At 34.8% G+C, this 20,690-nt stretch overlaps 1 protein-coding gene across 2 annotated transcripts in view; it reads right to left on the reverse strand.

Moving 5' to 3' along the window:
* CFAP44 (cilia and flagella associated protein 44) overlaps window positions 1-20,690 on the reverse strand; it is a 105,605-nt gene that overhangs the window by 44,038 nt on the left and 40,877 nt on the right. For both annotated transcript variants that reach the window (XM_058555793.1, XM_058555794.1), the window contains 7 exons: window positions 14,122-14,283; window positions 12,820-13,053; window positions 7,817-7,962; window positions 6,927-7,197; window positions 4,466-4,521; window positions 4,136-4,298; window positions 2,527-2,657 (listed from right to left, as the gene is read on the reverse strand). In XM_058555793.1, coding sequence (XP_058411776.1) covers window positions 2,527-2,657; window positions 4,136-4,298; window positions 4,466-4,521; window positions 6,927-7,197; window positions 7,817-7,962; window positions 12,820-13,053; window positions 14,122-14,283 — 1,163 coding nt within the window. The remainder of the gene's footprint in view (window positions 1-2,526; window positions 2,658-4,135; window positions 4,299-4,465; window positions 4,522-6,926; window positions 7,198-7,816; window positions 7,963-12,819; window positions 13,054-14,121; window positions 14,284-20,690) is intronic.

Consider the following 20,690-nt stretch of genomic DNA (forward strand, 5'->3'; position numbering starts at 1 on the left):
TGAGAAGAAATACTAAAAGTGAATTCTTTTCAAGATATGTCATGTTTATGTACTGAAAGACTCAATATTTATTTTTAAAATGTTTTTTATGTCTAAGTTGATCTATAGATTCAAAGGAATTCCAATCAAAATTTTAGGTTTTTTTGTGAAAACTAACAAGTTGATTCTATGCAAACAACTCAAGCAATATTGAAGAGGAAGAACAAAGCTGGAGGATTTACAGTATCAGATGTCAAGAATAATTAAGATAGTGCAATACTAGCACAAAAATAGGCCAGTGGAATCGAATGAGGAGTTCAGAAACAGACCCACAAATATATGGTTACCTGATACGTGACAAAAACATCCCTACAATCTAGTGAGGAACGGATGGTCTTTCCAATCAAAATGGTCAATCAGGTATCCACATAGAAACAAATGACACTTGATCTCTATCTTATACTACCCACAAAATTATTCAAGATAGGTAATGGCAAACAACAGAGCTTCTAGAAGAAAACATAGAAGAATTATTTCATGAATTGGGAATAGGCAAAGATTCCTTAACTGGAATGTAAAAGCACTAACCATAACAGAAAAATATTGATAAATTGAACTTTACCAAAATTAGAAACTTCTGTTCAAAAAGAGACTTCATTAAGAGAATGAAAAAACAAGTCACAGACTAGAGCAAGATATCTTACACGTATGCACACACACATGTCATATATACATATGTGACACATATTTATATATGTCATATATCTATATGACAAAAGAATCATATCCAGAATATATAAATAACTCCTACAACCCAACTTAAAAAATGAACAAAGGACTTGAACAAACACCTAACAAAAGAGAATATACAAATAACCAATAAGTATGAGAAATGGGGCTGAAATGGTATAAGAAATGAAATAAGTATAAGAAATGAGTGAAATTCATCACTCATCAGGGAAATGCCAATTTAATTCCCACTGAGACACTACCACAGAATGGCTGAAATTTAAAGAGCTGGCAATACAAAGTGATGGCAAGCGTGAGTGTTATGGGTTGAATTGTGTCCCCCCAAAAAGACATGTTGAAGTTCTAACCCCCAGTACCTCAGAATGTGACCTTATCTGGAAATAGGGTCGTGACAGAGGTAATCAAGTTAAAATGAGGTCATTTGGATGGGTCCTAATCCAACATGACTAGTGTGCTTACAAAAAGAGGGAATTTGGATATACACAGAGGGAAGATCATATGAAGAAACACAGAGAGAACACCATGTGAGGGCAGATGATTGGGAGTGATGCGTCTACAAGCCAAGGAACACCAAAGCTTGCCAGCAAACCACCAGAAGCTCAGAAAGAGGCATGGAACAGATTCTCCCTACCAGCTCTCAGAAGAAACCAACTCAGCCAACACTTTGATTTTGGACTTCCAGCCTCCAGAATTGTCAGACAGTAAATGTCTGGTATTTTAAGCCAACCACTCTATGGTACTTTGTTATGGAAGCCCTAGGAAATTAATACAATGGAGATCAATTGGAATTCTCATCCAGCGATGATCAGAATATAAGTTGGTTGAACCCTTTTTGGAAAACTCTTTGGCAGTGTCTAATAAACCTTACCATGCATATAACCTACGACCCAGCAGTTCCACTCCTGGTTATATAGCAAACAGAAATAAGTGCTTATGTCCACCAAAAGACATACACAAGAATGTTCATAGCAGCATTATTCATAGTAGCCAAAAAATAGAAACAATTCAAATATCCATCAACAGTTAAATGAATAAATAAATTGTGGTATAACCATTTAATAGAATATTACAAAGCAATGAAAAAGAATGAACTACTACTTGCAACAACATGGGAAATCTTAGGCATGATGCTAAGCTGAAAAAGCCACATACAAAGAGTTCACATTTCAATATTCCATTTATATGAAGTTCACAGACAAAACTAATCTATGTGATAAACACCCACCTTAGAAAAGTAGATATTTACTGAGAGGGGGCAAGGAGGGAACTTTCTGGAGTGCCATAAATGTTCTTAATCTAGGTAGTGGGCGTATGTGTTTACACATCTGTAAAAATTTATCAAGCTGTTCAGTTAAGATTTATGCATTTTATTGTATGTAAATTCTTTCTCAAAAAGGCAAAAAAAGCAATGTCCGCTGGGAAGTCATTCTGGTGCATGAGAGGGACTGGGCAGGAAGTTGTTGTTTTTCCTTATAAGTCCTCTGGTTCTATTTTATTTTTTATTTTTTGATATGTACATGCTCATGTATTAATTAGATATAAAATAAGTATTTTGTCAAAAACAGAATGTAAATACGTACTACATAATTTGGTCTGTAAAAAACCTAATTGTTAAACAAATTTCCAGATTTAAAGTAGGAAAGTGCATAGAAAGCTGAGGAAGATATCAGGAGCAGTGACAAGAGGGTTCCTCGAGATTTCAAGGGTTGTTGGGTACTTCAGTAGACCGCTTATCTGACCACTTCGATTCAAATATATGCTCTCAAACATCTTAACTTGCAGGAATATGGATCCTACCTATTCTGCAGCTTCATTAGGCCAAGTCGATGTTTCTCTTTTTCCCAAGCTAATTCCTTTTCCACTTCGTGAATTTTATAAACTGTTTTTCTGTCAATCTCAGCACGAATTTTAGAATCTACATCAAAATCCTGCGGGTAAGTAGATTTGTTCATCAAAATGGGTATTTTCATCATTGTATTTTATCAATCCTATTTCATGCCCAGATACATATTTTTAAGATTTGTCTTTAATTTCATGCTGCATCATAGCTCTCCTAAATATCACAAACTCTCTTCATTTTAGAAAGTAACATACTTTTGATCTTACTTCCATAAAATATGGAAAAAAGTTCCCAGAAATAATTAGCAATGATGCAGATAAAGTTACACATTGAAAGATTTTTCCCACAATAAAAATAATGAATGCTAACAGAATATTTGGAGAGTGTACAAAGTTAAAAAAAAAAATACTCCCTCCACCACAAAGCAACTACTGTTATATCACCAGTTGGGCCCAGGGTAGAAGTTCACGGGAGTTGATCATTAGCTGAACATGCCCTCCCATGTGACCCCACCCAGGAAAGACAGCAAAGTCTTCGGCATCTTCTTGACATCACCACGTTCTGGTTGAACGTCCTTTACCAAAGGTGCCATTTTTCCCATCAGGATACTTAAGGGCTTCATGTTTCTCACCTTTACTCCTGGAAAAATATCAGGGCCTTTATTCACACTAAATTGTAAGTAATTATTCATTCCAGAGGTGTTTGTGTTTTAAGTAACAATATGTGTAAAACGCTGAGCCACAGAACTTGCCTCAGTTGTTCTTTATTTTGAATTAAGTCACCCATACTCTGCAAGTGTCAACCTTTTTCTTAGTAAAATAGCATCAACGTCTTTTAACCATTACCAACATAATGAGTTAATCACTATGATTTCATCAAAGCATTTTTCATACAAAATTGGCTAAATGCTTCTAGAACTATAGGACTGGGTAACCCATGGGGATAGTCAGGATCATAAACTCTGGGTTTTTATTTGATTAGGCTCTTGACAACAATTCCATTTAAGAAGTAAAAAATGAAAACAAAAATTAATCACTAGCAGGTAGATGAGGCTTTGCAATAAGGCACAAAAGAAAAAAAAATAATACAAAATTAGCTTAAACAATTTGGTGATTGTCCCCATAGCTACAACTGTACTAATTCATCGTTTAGAAACTTGGTGGATCAAACAGGTACTATCTTTTCAATAGATCTGATGAATTACAGAAATGGAACCACAGAGGATCAAATTATATATGTACCTATCCAACAGTTAGATCTCTTGGCTAGGTACAATAAGGGTTGACAACCAGATTCAAACCTATATTTATATCTTATCTTGTTACAAATAAAAAAAAGTGAGGTAGCTAAATCCAGAAGTAAATTTTATGTAATGTAAAGAGGCTCATCTACATCCCCACCAAGTTGTGTGACAAGTTCTGCAGTAGTTCAGCTGCTGTCAACACACTGGCCAGACAAAGGGAAGCTTCAAAATGATTTTAAGTGTTCCTACTTGTTGGCAAAATAGTCATCTCAATCCAGAAACAGCACATGTGAAAATCAAAATCAAATTTATTTTAGGCTTACTGTCCGCTTAAACTGCATGTGCTTTGGTAACTCTTCATTCATTTCTAGCAGTTTCCAAAATTCGTTCCTCAAAGCTTTGAGCTGTTCTCTCTTCCCAGCCTTTATTTCTTCCACTTCTTTCATTAACTTGTCATATTCTCTTTTTCTTCTGGCATTCTCAATACTGAAAACAGAAATTTAAAAAGATAACAGGTTAGGATACAGAAACAGCAAACAGAAAATTAGTATTCAGTAATTTGGAAATTCATTGAACTAGGTCAACTTCTGTAAAATGAGGGTTTGTTTTGCAAAAGCTCAGGCCTAGAGGGTATTTATCAAAAATTCCCATACCTGAAGGCTTTGGGATCTTCAATATCTTCTGGAATTGGCTCTGTTTCAATTCCAAACTGGAGGAAGGAGAGTAAAAGGTTAACCCGTTTACATTGCATATTTCCCTTAAAATATCTAATAAGAAGTAAATTAAGGGTTTTTCCCCCCCTAATTTCTAACAATTGTAGGCCTGGAAATTATTTTCACAAAAAATAAACTAGGGGAAAAAATGCCATTGACTAAATTTATTTGTTTCTGCTTCATTTAAAGGGATAGGTAGAAAAAGTCTTGAAACCAAATCATATGTATACAAAATGTTAATATCACCATATTCCAGTCCAAAACGGGAATGACTAATATTCGTGTGTTATTAACAAAGAATAAACACAAAAAATTCTCTAGGTCATTTATTTTAAAATACTGTTTTTTATCATATCGCTTTCATACGAGCATAATTCTCCCAAAATACCTCACGTGTATATGTACTAGCAAGATTTTTAAATATGCGGGGTTTTTTTAATTTTAAGTAAGCATTTCACTTGACTTTATCAAAAAAGACATACAGTGGGAAATGCACAGATTAGTACAATCCCCCCTCCTTGAGAAGAAAAGATATGAAATCAGAAATACGAATCTCCCTTTAGAAAGGAAATCAGTTTCATTTAAGGCAGACTATGAAGTAACTCACTTAAAGGTACTTTGTTGATTCAAGTGCTGTGCTATAAAATGCCTTAGGCTGTTAAGGAAGAGGAATTATAACCCAGTGAACTAAACAAAGAATCTTAGCTTGCCAGCTAGTCATTTGTTAAGTAGAATTGAACTTCATAATAGATAGGTCTCTGTTTTGCTGTCATTTGTTGTAAAAAAAAAAAAATGAAGACTCTGTTTGGGCAAGTTGTTTTATTATAGTACAGTCTTTCTACACATGAAATGTAAATCCACATATTTTTATGTAAGGGCGATCTTTGCGACTTTAGTAAAAGTGAAGTCATAAAACATGACCAGTGTTAGGAGACAGTTAGGCTAATACATTGTAGTTACTGTTAATCACTTAGGACATAATTTGGCTGAACTGAATGTATTTTTTATTCTTTTATTGCCCAGAGCTAAGGTTCTCCAGTATTAGTGTGATTTTCGGGATTTGATATTGATACCCAGCCAACTATCTCCTGGCCTCAGCTGTTTACAATAAGTTTGCATTAAACAAAGGCGTTTCCAACAGTTCCAAAATATATGCCAACTGTTCTCAATCCTGGCTGCAAATGAGAATCACGGGGGCTGGGAGGAGGGTGGAGTAGGGGGGATATTTTATAAAATACTTGTGCCTGGGTCTCACCTTCAGAGATTCTGATTTAATTGCTCTTAGGTGGGGCTCAGGCATCTGTACTTTTAAGGGCTCCCCACTGATTCTAAAGTACAGTCAGGTAAGAACCTCTGACTATACAGAGCTTAGTTTTCTGTTTATTTTGTTATTCAGTTCTTTCTGATTTTGCCTTCTTAAAAGTAGAATCTGCTTCAGTGACTTAAGAAATATTGATTGCAGTCATAAATAAAAGGACACTATTATACAAACGTGGAATGGATTTCTTTTACCCAATATGGGTTCCCATAGAGAGTTGGTACTAGGTAGAAAGAAAGATTTTCTTCTTGTTCATACAGTTTTACTTCTATAATTCCCCTTCCTGAGCTGAACTTCTTTGGATAACAGCCCATTCTCCAAATCTTGCTGCTATTAATAGAAATGAAAATTTACCTGCTGAAATCTTCCCTACATTCTTTGTATGTTCTTTTGAAGTTGGCTTCCTGTTAAATGGGAAGCCAATGTGTTCATAGGAATTTTAACTATGGTCTTTCTAATACGATTCCATTCTTTAGGAGAAATTCTAATGGTTATTAGTGACTTTATCCAAAAGAACCACTTTGATAATAGAAAATTCAAGTCCTGTGACAGGACAAAAATATATAATTTGGGGATCTGAACCCTCAGTCTTCATTATAAAGCCAGTAATGTATTCTGCCTAAAAATAGAATAATTTAACTGAATCTTTGATCATGATCCACATTATCATATTCTAACACTAAAGACAATAATATTTTTACAGCCCCTTTCAAAGGCATACATTATGGTGTACATCCCATATATGCCCTTCAATAAGTGAATGAATAAGTGAAAAGCAAAATATATATATGAAAGAAATTATGCATTTTGAAAACAAACTTTGGTCAAGAAAGTAATGATACAGAAAAATTGACACAATCTTTAATTTGGGGAATTCTACCCCTTTAGTAATAAAGGGAATTCAATGCCTTTAATATTTGATAATAGAGGCACCAGAAAGTCAAAATTATAATACTGGTAGGGAGATTAGACTATAAGGTAAATGTGTCTAAATAGTTTTAAATTTTTAAAGAATATGAGTGATTTTATGTCACTATTTTAAAATAAAGGGTTTTTTATTGTTGTTATTAGTTAGGTACATACCCTTGGAGATGGCACTTTGGCTTTGATGCCTTTTTTTAACTCAAATTCAGAAAAAATGTTGAAAACAAAGATATTACTATCTGCTCCAGTAGTCACCAAGAAACGGTCATCAAAGCTAGTTGAGATGCTTTTAATACATCCATAATTATTATCATGCATATTGAAGTGCCAGTAGTCCACCATATCAGTCAATGAAAGATCATTCTGACTTAAGATATAGACTCGAATTGCTCCATCTTGCGTTCCACAAAACATCATATCTTGGTTAACACTATGAAACAAAAAGAAAGTAAATTGTTCTTCATATTAATCTGAAAATAATGTTCAATTTTAAATTGATTGACAAATGACTAAATTTGTAATAACAAAAGTGTTATGGACTAAATTGTATCCCCCACCAAATTCACATGTTGAGGCCCTAACAAACTATGGCAGCCCCAGCAAACTAATACAAAAGGGTAGAGGGGATAAAAGCCAATTTGAAATTTGGAGCTATTATATTCAGTCTTCAAAAGAATGACTGGTACCTATGCTTAATTCTCAAAGATTAAAGGACTGATGATTAATCTGTGATTTCTCTAGAATCATCATAACCCTGAACCTTCATTATCTGACTACGGTCTAGCATCCTCCTACATAACAGAAAGCAAATCCGTACAATTTAATTGTGTGATTAAACAGAAATTCTGACAGAATACTTGATAGAGGGACAGAAATACAGTTTCAGGATTAGCTTTGATTCTACTTATTCATTTGATTTATTTAACTAAACATTGTTTGAGTACCCCTCCATTTGGACAGATCTTTAAAAAAATTAACAATATTCATAATGGACAAAATCATAGACACTAATGGAATATAGTTTTTAAAGTTGTCGAAATTCTGTTCACCTGAAAGTGATAGTTTGGATGGGATTATCCTCTGTATCCTCAAGAAATCGGAAATCAAAAGGTTCATCTTTCCTTTCTGTGATATCACTGCTTTTGTCATATGGGGGGAACTCACAGTGATATAAAAAACCAGAATCATAGCCTCCCTGGAAAAGAGATAAATAACATAGAAGGTGGTACTTGAATATAGGACACATATGACCACATGAGGATTTTTTGATTATTTCAAATTTTAAAACATAAAATAGATGTTTTTAAACATCCACTTTTATATGATTTCTATGACTATAGATAGGCTCTATAAAGCATCTCCATTGTCCCTTTATATGCAACTATACAATTATAATAATAAAACACCTTACAAAGATTTGTTCCCACTTAAAAGTCAATACGAAAGAGATATCACCTCTGACCACCTTCTGAATTCCATTTTATTTCAAGTATTCTTCTGAATAAGCAGTATTTAACAAGAGTCTTGTAGGTCATGGTTTTCAGAGCTAGTTTTCAGTCTAGGGCACTGCTTTTCTCCCTGAGGCAACTACCAATTCTGAAAGTAGCTGCTGAGAGGCTAAGAAGTTGAGCAGAGCTCTCTGTGATATCATGAGTTTAAGGAGAGGGAAAAAATTCCCAGGGTCCTCCAAGGACAAGGAACAATTGTAAACATACTTTCCACTGGGCTTTCCCTTGCAACCCTGGAGCACTATACCCTACATGTATGAGTAAACCAGAAATAGACTGGCCTCACAGTAAGTGAAGCCTAATTTCAGGTCATCTTCAATCACTGACTGGATGAAAGTGATCTAGGATTTCTAGCTTTCCAGAAACAAAAATCAGTCTCCGGGAGATAATGGCAATATACAGAGACTCAAGCTCGTGCTACAGCTTTTCACATAGGAAGTCTAGCAACAATAAAAACAAAAAAAACTAGGAATACTATCAAAGAGAAGACTTGATTGAAAATCAAAAGAAAAAACAGATCAAAGAAACAAAAACATAAGATATATTGATAGAGGTATTTTCAAAAGGGACTTCAAAATAACTATGATTAATATAATTAAGGAATTTGAAGGCAATATAGAAAATTTTAGAAGTCAACTGGAATCTATAGAAAAAGTAAATAATGGAAAAAATGAAAATTCTACAACTGAAAAACAAAATGACAAATTAAAAATTCAATAGATCAGTCTAAAAGCAACTAGACACAGCTCAAGATAGAGTTATGAAGCGGGAACAGAGATCAGAAAAAATAGACTAAAGCAGGAGAGAGAAAAGGATGGAAAATAGAAAAAAGAAACCAGCATAAGATACATATGGGACGAAGTGATAAAGGCTAATATACATACAATTTAGATGCCAGAAAAAGAGAGTAAAAGATGAGCCAGAAGGAACATTGTGGTAGATAATGGCTGAGAACTTTCCAAAATTGAATAAAAATATGTTGGAATTCAAGAATGCTATGAACCACAAGTAGGATAAATATGAAGAAATTACACCTTTTAACACAAAGTCTTAAAAGAAACCAGAGAAAAGAGATATAGTAGGTTTCAAATAAACAACAATAAAAAGATGCAGCTGGCATAATGGAAGACAAATGATAAAAAGATATCAAAGTTTTGAAAAGAAAATATCCAGCAAAAATATAATTTTTTGAAAAGGTAAAATAAAGACACTTCAAGACCAGAAAAAAAAAAAAACCAAACTGAGAGAATTTGTCACCAGCAGACCTACACTAAAGAAAACATTAAAGGCTATTTTTTAAGCAGAAGATGCAATTACAAAAATATAGAAAGGAATTAACAAAAAAAAAGAATAAACCAAAATGATATCAATAATATAAAAACAATAGGAAAATGCCTTTTGGGGATACAAATACATATATAAAAATAAAATACATTGACAACAGGGGTGGGGGTGGGGAAGATAAATGGCATTAAAGTGCTCTAAGATCTTTTTTCTCTGGAACTAGTAAAACAATAAATTTATATCAAATTATATTAAGTTAAGGATGCATATTATGATCTTTAGGATCATCTCTAAAAAAATAGTAAAAAGAATGGATAACTAATAACCTAATAGAGAAGGAAAATTGGGGGCAAATTATCTAATTATCCAATAGAAGGTATAAAAGGGAACATAGAATTGGTATGATAAACAGAAACAATTAGTAAGATGGTGGATTTAATCTAAAATATATTAGTAATTACATTAAATGTAAATGGACATAGTACTCTTAAAATAAAGACAAAGATCATCCTACAGAATTTTTTTTAAAAGCCTAACCATACAAGAGACATACTTTGAATATCAGGATATCAAAGGTAAAGGAAAGAGAAGAATCATTAACAACTAGTTTTGGCTTAGTAACTGGATGGATGGTTGTCCCATTTGCTGAGATGGAGACAAAGCAGGTTTGCATGGGGCAAGTGTAGTTTGAAAGTTATATTTTGGACATGATAATTTTGAAGTGCCAAGTAGAGACGTCAAGTTAGATATACAAGTCTGAATATGAGAGGAGAGGTCAAGACTAGAGATAAAAATTTGAGATTTATTGGCATATAATTGATATTTAAAGCCATGGGACTAGATGAAGTTACTTAGCAAGAAAGGAGGAGCCCAAGACCACATCCCAGAGTACTTCAAATTTCAAAGCTTGTTCAGCAAATGAGAAGCCAGAAAAAGAGACTGAAAAGGAATGGCCAGTAGAGTGTGGTATCTTGGAAGTCAAGAAAAAAAAGTGTTTTAAGAAGGATGGAGGGCCAACTCTATCAAATGTTTCTGAAAGTTCAAATGGACAGAGAAGTGACCACTGAGTTTGATAATATGGAATTCTTTGATGAAGTGAAGTTGTGGAGATGGAAACCCAACTAGAATGGGTTGAAGATCAAATAGGAGGTGAAGAATTGAAGCCGATGACTACAGACAACTCTTTCAAGAAGTTTTCCTATGAAGGAGCAGTTGAGAGGAAAGAAAGAGAGGTTAAGGAAAAAAATTTAAGATGATAAGTTCTAGAGCATGTTTATATGCTGATAATAAGAATTAAGTAAGCAGAGAAGTTGATGATACTGGAGACCAGGTGGTTTGTTTCAGGAGCAAAATCTTTGAGAAAGTGAGAGGGGCTGGGATCAAGAGGTCATTTGGAGCAGTGTCCTTAGAAAGTTGCAGGGGACAATTCACCAATTGTAACAATAGGCAAAGCAGACAAAACTCGTATGGATCCCCATGGGGCATTAGATCTGATTGAGACAGATAAAGAAATTCTATCTGGTTGCTTTTATATTCTCAGTGAAATGTGAGATGAGGTTATCACTAGAAAGCGAGGGAAGGTGTAAAATGTTTGAGGGGAGAAGAAAGAAAGTGATAATTTGGAAGGGGGGAAAGTGAACACGCCTGGGCAGTAGAATAGACCTGCAGAGTGAGTACTGATTTCAGAATTGTGGTCATGACTTCAAAATGAGACTGGTTTTCTACAGTGTCTGCTTGGGTGCAGGCACGGAGTTGGCAAATAGTTGGGTCAAGCAGGGTTAGCATCACTACGTCTGTGAACTGCACCTTAACCTTGTGTGCTGGTGTAGCTTAATGGTTAAGAGCATGGACTCTACACCCAGACTGACTGAGTGCAGATCCTGGTCTACCTCTCATTGGATAAGTTACTTAACCATGCCTTGGTTTCTTCTTATGTAAAATGCAAATTATAAGAGCACTTATTTTATAGGGTGGTTATTAAATCACTTAGAATGGTGCTTGGTACAGAATAAAGAGGTTTCCATCTTTAGCAAATAAAAATACAGGATGCTCAGTTAAATTTGAATTTCAGATAAGCATACACATTTTTAGTATAAGTATGTCCCATGTAATATTTATCTGGCAACCATAAGAGTAAGCACTAAATATGTTAGTTAAATAATAATTTTTGCATGTACGTTTCAAGTACACCAGAACTCTATTACATTATATTATAGTTGTTTCTATGCTTCTCTCCCTCATGATATGAGGAAATCCTGAGGGCAGGAACCATGTCTTATTCATCCTTTACCCCTTGAACCCTACACAACAACAGCCATCAATAATTGTTTCATAAGACACAGAAGACAGACAAAGGTTAAAGGCACTAATAAATGTAGTCCTAAGATGCCTCCATCACTACTTTCCATCCTTCTTGCTGCTTGCCTCCTTAGAAGTTCCTATCAAAGATGTATTTCCAGGAAAAGTTGAGGAGGGGAGAGGTTAACTCTCATCACTCCTTATAGCAACAGTCTGTGGCTAGTTGGTGTCCTGGCCTGTCAAATGTCTGGGACAAGTTATGAAGTAGTGATGATCTTTCACATATATTTTTATGTCAATTATTATTTTTTGGTGAATGGAACTGAAATTTGTGACAAATTTATAATGAAAGAAATCTTGCTTTGTAATAGATCAATCAAATAAGAGTAGAAAATATAATTAGAGGATGTAATTGTCACATCATTGTGACAGTCCCTGGTACTTGTCTTCCCAATATCCATTTTTCTCTTCTTGCTTATTAGCCAAGTCCCAGTTTTGTTCAGGGTGGCAATGTGGCCATCTGAAAACAGCCATCTTCCCAGACTTCCATATGGTCACACAGCATAGTTGTAGATAACGAAATGTCAGCAAAAGTCTACTGGATCATGCTGCCGTTATTTTCAAAATGCCAATTATTTTCAAAACTAAAAAACAAAAGACTTGGCTAGAAAACCTCTTAGCCCTTTGCCCTTCTATCTTTCATTCTTCTCTCCTTTGACTTCCTGGAATGTATAATTGTCACATGATAACGGATTTAACCAATAGACATATAAAAGAGATATTAAGATGATATAAAAACAACTGTAACTCACATTCCTGCATCAAAATTCACACCTTCAATAGCAGTTAATAAATGAAGTCTTACCATAAGAGTAAGAAAGTAAGAATGTGCTGGAAAATAATGACTATAAATCATATGGGATTAGGGCTGAGATAAAAATTATTGATTACGTATTACTCACCAAAGAAACCCAGAACTTCCCTGGCCCAGAATAAAATCCACAGAGGATGCGACAGGGGGTCGATGGAATAAAGATTTGGGGTAATGGCTCCTCTTCCTCTTCCTCCTCCTCTTTCTCCTGGAATTCCTTTTCCCCATCTTCTCCCATCTCTGCTACTAGCTGCTTCCTCCTTTCTTCCTTTTCCTTCTCCCTCAACTCCTTTTGTCTTTTTCTCTTTTCAATTTCTATTAATCTCTTTTGCAAAAGAGACATTAGGAAGATATTAAAAACAACTGTAATTCATTCATTCATTTACACTATTGGGGATGACAAGGAAAGTAGAAGAAAGACAGGGTCCTAGAAAAACTCATCGCTCTGATGTAACAAATACTGTCATTTAAAAATAATCATCAATTTGAGGATATAGTTTTATCATTAAAATTTTCAAATCATTGTAATGACTTCATTCCATATTACTCCCATCAATCCTGATTTTGTAGAGATTGTTTTGTTGTTTTTTTCCTAACAGAGAAGCTAAATACAGTTTCTCTGAGTCTGTCGCTGTCAGCCCATGAATTCGGTGGACTGAAATAGTCCACAAGGGAAGTTGTTTCTATCTTCAGGATTAGTGCAATTTAGGCCCTCAGGGTCTATCAACTGGCTATTGCAAAAACCTCCTAACCCTGACATCCCTACCTCCCATCTTTTATCTCTTTATTCTATTTAACCCTCAGAATTAACTTTCTAATTTATATGTTCTCATCACATCAATCCTCTCAAAAATTCACAATGGATCCCAACGGTCTAAGAATTAAATTGAAACATCTTGGCTGGTATTTAAGGAGCCCCAGGCCTTGGTCACACACTCCTGCCATCTCTGTCCACAAATAACATCCCTCTGTTTCACCACTCCATTCTTCATTTTCTGAAAACACCAAAAACTCTTACAACTCTGCCTTCCCTCAGGATTATTCCCAGCTTTTATTGCCTTTCTCCCCATATTCATCCTCCCAAAATTCTTTCCATTCTTTAAGTACTAAATGTCACCTCCACGCAGTAGGCTTTGACCTCCACTCACCCCTCCATCAGAATCATATTCTTTCCTCTGCACGCCTCTCAATTCTTTTTTTTGCACTTTGATTTTAGTATCTATTCACTACTGCCTTCTAATCCAGTTAGCTGCTTTCTACCAGGTTATAATCTCCTTAAAGTCATAGTCTATGTCGTCTTCTTCTTTGTATTTCCCCAGCACTTAACACAGGATATTTTATATTCTAAGAAAGAAAAAATATTAGAAGATAATGCTTCAAGAGTCTCTCATACCAGAATCTTAGATTTGACGCTTGAGAAATGGAAACATTTTATGTCCATGTCTTTGATTTCATAGGAAACTACGTCGTGATCCTCCTCTTCCTCCCTTAAGGTTGGAAATGGAGCTTCAAGAACATAGCCATTCTCACAGATAATCAGTAAAGTACTTTCAGGCTAAAAGAGAAAGATTAAACACAGCATTTACATATAGGCAAATTTTTAGAGACATAGTTCAAAAAGATTTTAAACCAGGGAAAATATAATTGCTATGTATATTAACCATTTTTAAAAGATACTTAGTTCCTCACTGCAATTATTATTGGTAAAATCAATCTTATTAATCACTATACATAATTATTAACTATACCAATTATTATTATACCCTTATTAATAAGCTGTGCTAAAATTACATTTAGATTTGTTTCCTTTATAGATGCCATAACGTATTTTTCTGAGCCAAAAATGTGGTTGTGAAATCTGTTAGCCTAAAGAGCAGAACATTAAAATTAGGACTGCCAAGGAAAATCTGCAGTGTGTGTATGGCATATACAGTCTCAGCCTCCTTTGAGAGATCAAGTTCATTAAATGTGGATGTTCCCAAGGTTTTTGTCCTCTTCCCTCTTCTCCTCTCTCTCCATAAACGTTTCCTGGGAAATCTTATAGCCAACCCAAGGCTTCATTACCACTCACATACAATTAGATTCCAAATTAATCTGTCTAGCCTAGACCTCTCTTGAACACCAAAATCATGTGTTTAACCCTGTATGGGAAATCCCCATCTTGATATCCCATCAACACAATATTCAAAATGTTTATTAATTCAATAATTCTATAATTATTTATTATGTACCTACTATGTACTCAGCATTTTGTTAAGTGTTAGGGGTAAAATTATAACAAGAAAAACAGGTACAATCTCTGCCATTATGGAGCTTAACTCCAATGGGAGAGCCTGTCATTTAACAAAACATACAAATAAATATAATTAATTTGTAACTGAAACAATGTTACAGAGGTGCCACAACAGTAAGGAGGTTGTACAAGACTTCCTGAGAAGGTGATAGGTACCCAAGCTTCAAAGTGCAGGACAAGTAGAAGAAAATTACATAACGAGTTAGGGGAGGGTTTGAGGGAGCATGCTATGTAAAAGAAATACCATGTGCAAATATTCTGTGGCACATTTAGGTTTATAAGGAAGTTGTTGGCTTGGATGGTATCATCTAAGTCAAAAGAACAGAGTGAGAGGGACTGGCTCGGTGGTGTAGGGGTTAAGTTCACACGCTCCAATTTGGTTGGCCAGGGTTCACAGGTTCAGATCCCGGGTGCAAACCTATGCACCGCTTATCAAGCCATGCTGTGGCAGCATCCCACGTATAAAGTAGAGGAAGATGGGCACAGATGTTAGCCTAGGGCCAATCTTCCTCAGCAAAAAGAGGAGGATTGGCAACAGATGTTAGCTCAGGGCTAATCTTCCTCACCAAAAAAAAATAAAATAAAATAAACAGAGTGAGAAGAGAGATTGAGACAGAGCCTTAGGAAACAACACTCAACAGCTGGGTGAGGGAGGCTGAGAAGGAATGACAAGATGTAGGAGAGGGTACGAGGAGAGCATAATGTCACAAAAGTCAAGGGAGAGGGTATTTCAAAGAGGAAGTAAGTGTCAACAGGGTCAAATGAGGCTAAGAGGTCAAGAAAGATAAGAACCAAAGAACTAATAATGTTAAATGGGTATCATTGGTGTCTTTAGATGAGATGATTTGGTGGAATAATGAGACTAGAAACTAGTAAGAGCATGGAAAGGAGGGCATGGGTGTAAGGTAATGGAGTCTGTGGGAATAATCAAACCTCTTGAGAAAATTGGGAGGAGAAACATGGGGAGTAGCTGGAAGAGAACATGAGGTCAAGGAATCTATTTTTTGTAAGTGGGAGAGACTTGAACATATTTAAATACTGATGGAAATGATCCAGTGAACAAGTGAGGTTATATGATAGAAAAGAGAAAATAGTGTAAAATCTTGAAAAAAGTGGGAGAGAGGAGAATCAAAAAGACAAGAGGCAGAATTGGCCTCAAGTAGGAAGGGAGACAGTATCTTTATTGTGGAGGAGGGAAGAGGAGCAGGTGGCTGTAGAGGTAAGAGGATTTTACGTTTGGTAGTGGGAAGGTGAAAGAGTTCCTGCCTGAGGGCTCCTAGCTTTTCTGTGAATTAAGTGATGCTGAGAACGAGAGTAAGAGTGCTAGTGGGAGGCTTGAAGCTTTGAGGAGAGAAGAAGTTTTAATTAAAATGGTCATTGTGGGTGAAAGAGGGAGTTAATAAGAGCAATGTCCTAGGATTGCTGAGCCATCCCATGGATTGTGTTGAGGTCATTTGAATCACTACATTCCGGAGAAGCTAATCTTCCTTGGTGTATGACTATCTCCAGCTGCCCTTGGCTGATCACTGTAGGCAAATATAAATCAGTTAGGGGCATTCAGGGATGGATTTTTGCCAGATGAGTATGAAGAAAAGACAGAGGGACAAGAGAGATCAAGACATTGGAAGAGTGTTATTGATCCTTATTGAAATGAAGAATCATGAAATTTAAGCTGGATATGGAAGGAAGTGAAGACAAGAGTGGACTAATGGATTAGAGAAAGCAAATGGTGAATGAACAAGAGGCCCCTGTGACATCAGAGAACAAGTGGAGCAGGAGTGGCCAGATGAACAGGCTGGAAGGGAGAGAGGTTGAGGTCAGAATGGGGGAGATTTGAATCGTTGACGATTAAGGTTGAGTTCTTACAAGTTGTTATGATCTGAATTGTGTCCCCCCACAAATTCATATGTTGAAGTCCCAACCCACCGTATCTCAGAATGTGACTGTGTTTGGGGATAGAGCCTTTAAACAGGTGATTTAAAATAGGGTCATTAGTGTGGGCCCTAATCCAATATGACTGGTGATTAGAGGGGATTAGGATACAGAAGGATGACCATGTGGGGACTCAGTGAGAAGGTGGCTGTCTGCAAGCCAAGGAGAGAGTCCTCAGAAGAAACTAAACCTGTCAGCACCTTCATCTTGGACTTCTAGCCTAAAGACCTGTGAGGAAATATATTTCTGTTGTCTAAGCCACCAGACTGCGGTATTTTGTTATAGAAGCCCTAGCAAACTAATAAACAAGTGGTAATAGTGCCCAGTGGGTGGCTTTGCAAGTATGTGAATGAGGCGTAAATATCACGGGAAGCGAGGAGGTCAAGAAGCTCTGAGGCTGATGCTGATGTTGTTCCATCAGATTTGCACATGGTGTTAATATCATTCAGAACAATTGCTTGTACTTTGGATGAAGAGAAAGATAAGCATATTCTCAGAATTTTAACAAAGGGGCAGGTGGTCAGAAGACGACAGCAATATAAAGAGAGACGATGATGTAGCTGAATTATAAAAAACAGCTCCCTTGAGATTCTTATCTTAATTTTTTATGAGTTTCAAGTCATAAAAGTAATATATAAGTATTGCCACAAATAAAATCATACTATACAAACATGTATAAAGGCAAAGCTAATTATTATGCTTCTCTCCCTGACTCCAAACAGATATAATGAATGCTAAGAAGTTGATGTCTATCCTTCCACACTTTTCTCTTCAGAATAGAATTTTTTTCAAGATGATAAAAGGGTATTCATTTATTCCTTCAGTGAAGATATAGTCAATCCACATCCATGAAGATAACCAGACACACGTAGAAGCAAGATACCAGGAGTGAGTCAGCAAAACAAAGATAATAGAAAAAAAAATCCATAAAGACTTCAGATATTAAAATTACCAGACACAGCCCAAAAAATAATTAGGCTTACTATATTTAAAGAAATAAAAGAAAACTTTGAAATATCTACAGGAAACAAAAAAGTATAAAAACTAACAAAATAGATATGAAAAAGAACCAAATAAAACTTCAAGAACTAAAAAATACAAAAGTTGAAATTAAGATCACAAAGTGTGGTTTTAGCACCAAATAAGGTAATTGAAGAGATAATTAGTCAGTAGAAAATAGATCAGGAGAAATCAGTAAAATATAGCGTGGAGAGATTTTTTTGAAAGCTAACAAATAAAGAAGATAGGGAAATTTAGAGAATAAGACTGAGAAATTCTAACATGTACTTGATCAGGGTCTGAGAGAGATGGTGGGGGAACAAAAGCATCATTTCAAGACAAATTAGCTAAATATTTTCCAAAATTTATGTGAGTTACAAATCCACAGATTCAAGCACCTATATACATCACAATGAAACTGCAGAACACCAAAAACATAGAGAATATCCTAAACACAGCCAGAAAAGAAAGAAAAAAATTCCAGAAAAAAACAAAAACCAAGAGAGCTTACCAATAGCAGACCTGCAATAAGACAAGTTCCGAAGAATGTATTTCGAACAGAAGGAAAAAATCCCAGATGCAAGAAGGAATAAAGAGCAAAGAGAGTGGTTGATATGTGGGTAATTTTTAGTGAGCATTAATTGAATATAAATCTCATAAGATATTTTTAAAATACACAACATTAGAATATCATTCCAGAAGGATGGTAGACAGAAGATTCTAAGGTGCTTGCACTGTCTGGTAGGAGGGTGAAGAACTAACATTAAACTTGCATGAGTTAAGGACATATGTTAAAATGTAAAGTAACCATTAAAAGAATAGAAACAGATGCATAACTTCTGACGTAGTAGAAGGAAAAGTAGAATGATTTTTAAAAAGTCAGTCCAAGAGAAAGCAAATAAGAAAAAGATAAAAAAAAGAAAGAAAGAAAATAAGAGTCAAAAAGAAAGCACAAAATAAGATGGTAGATTTAACCCAAATTGTAACAATAATTACATTACCTATAAATTAATTAAATGCATCAGCTAAAAAACAAAGATTATCAGATTGGATATTTTTAAAATTCCAACTGTTTACAGAAGACACACCTAAAACATAAACATTACTAGAGATGAAAAGGTTGCTTCATAATAATAGAAGGTTTAATTCATCAGAAAATTGACAATTTAAATTTGTATGTACCTGACAGCATAGCTTCAAAAAGCAAATAGTGATAGAACCACAAGGGAAAAAAACAAGCAATCAAAAGAAAATATTTTTTAAACATCTCTCTCAGTAACAAGCAAATAGAAAATCAAAATAATATAGACAATTTAACTATACAATTAAAAACTTGAGCTAATAGACATGTACAGAAACTGCATACAGTTTTAAGAATACATATTCTTTTCAACAACATGAAGAGTATTTATAAAATTTCCCTCAATCAGTTTCAAAGGATTAAGCTAGAAATCAATAATAAAAAGATAACTGAAAATTTCATGTGCTTGGAAATTAAGAAAACATTTCTAAATAGCCCACAGGTCAAAGAAAAAAATCAAAATGAAACTGAGAAAATATTTTGAACTGAATGATAATGGAAATACTACATTATTAAAACTTGGATACAGCTAAAGCCTATAGCTTTATAAGGTGCACATGAAGATATATATTAAGAAGCAAGATTAATAATTAATGAAATATAAATATCCATGTCATGAAATCAGAAAAAAACGAAATAAATCCTAAGAAAGTATATGTAAAAACATAACAAAAGAACATAACTTAATGAAATAAAAAACAAAATAGAATCAATAAAGTGAAAAGTTTCTGGAAAACATTAATAAAATTGACAAACCTCTAGGCAAGATTCATTAAGCAAGAGGAATGGCAGAAAGAAGGACGGGAGGAAGGGAAAGAACAAATAACCAATATAATAAATGAAAAGGGGACATCACTACAGACCCTGTGACATTAAGGATATTATGAAAGCTATAGACAATACATTTGAAAATTCAAAAGAAATAACTATTTCCTAGAAAACAAAATTTACTTGCCAAAACTGAATCAAGAAGAACTAGAGCTATATGGAACCACAAAAGACCCCGAATAGCTAAAGCAATCTTGAGAAAGAAGAACAAAGCTGGAGGCATCACGCTACCTGATTTTAAACTATATTACAAAACTATAGTAATCAAAGCAGTATGGTACTGGCATAAAACAGACACACTGACCAACGGAACAGAATAGAGAGCCCAGAAACAAACCCACACATATATGGTCAATTAATTTATGACAAAGGAACCAAGAATATATAATGGGGAAAGGACAGCCTCTCCAATAAACGGTACTGGGAAAAATGGATAGCTACATGCAAAAGAATGAAACTGAACCATTATCTTACACCATACAAAATGGATTAAAGACTTGGATGTAAGACTTGAAACCATAAAACTTCTAGAAGAAAACATAGGTGGTAAGCTCCTTGACATCGGTCTTGGCAATGATTTTTTGGATCTGACACCAAAAGTAAAGGCAACAAAAGCAAAAATAAATAAGTGGGACTACATCAAACTAAAAAGCTTCTGCACCGCAAAAGAAACCATCAACAAAATGAAAAGGCAACATACTGATGTGAGAAAATATTTGCAAATCGAATATCTGATAAGGGGTTGACATCCAAAATATATAAAGAACTTATACAATTCAATAGCAAAAAAAACAAAAATTCAATTAAAAAATGGGCAGAAGATCTGAAT

The sequence above is a fragment of the Diceros bicornis genome, chromosome 15 (genome assembly GCF_020826845.1).
Source record: "Diceros bicornis minor isolate mBicDic1 chromosome 15, mDicBic1.mat.cur, whole genome shotgun sequence".
In the NCBI taxonomy this organism is placed as follows: domain Eukaryota; kingdom Metazoa; phylum Chordata; class Mammalia; order Perissodactyla; family Rhinocerotidae; genus Diceros; species Diceros bicornis.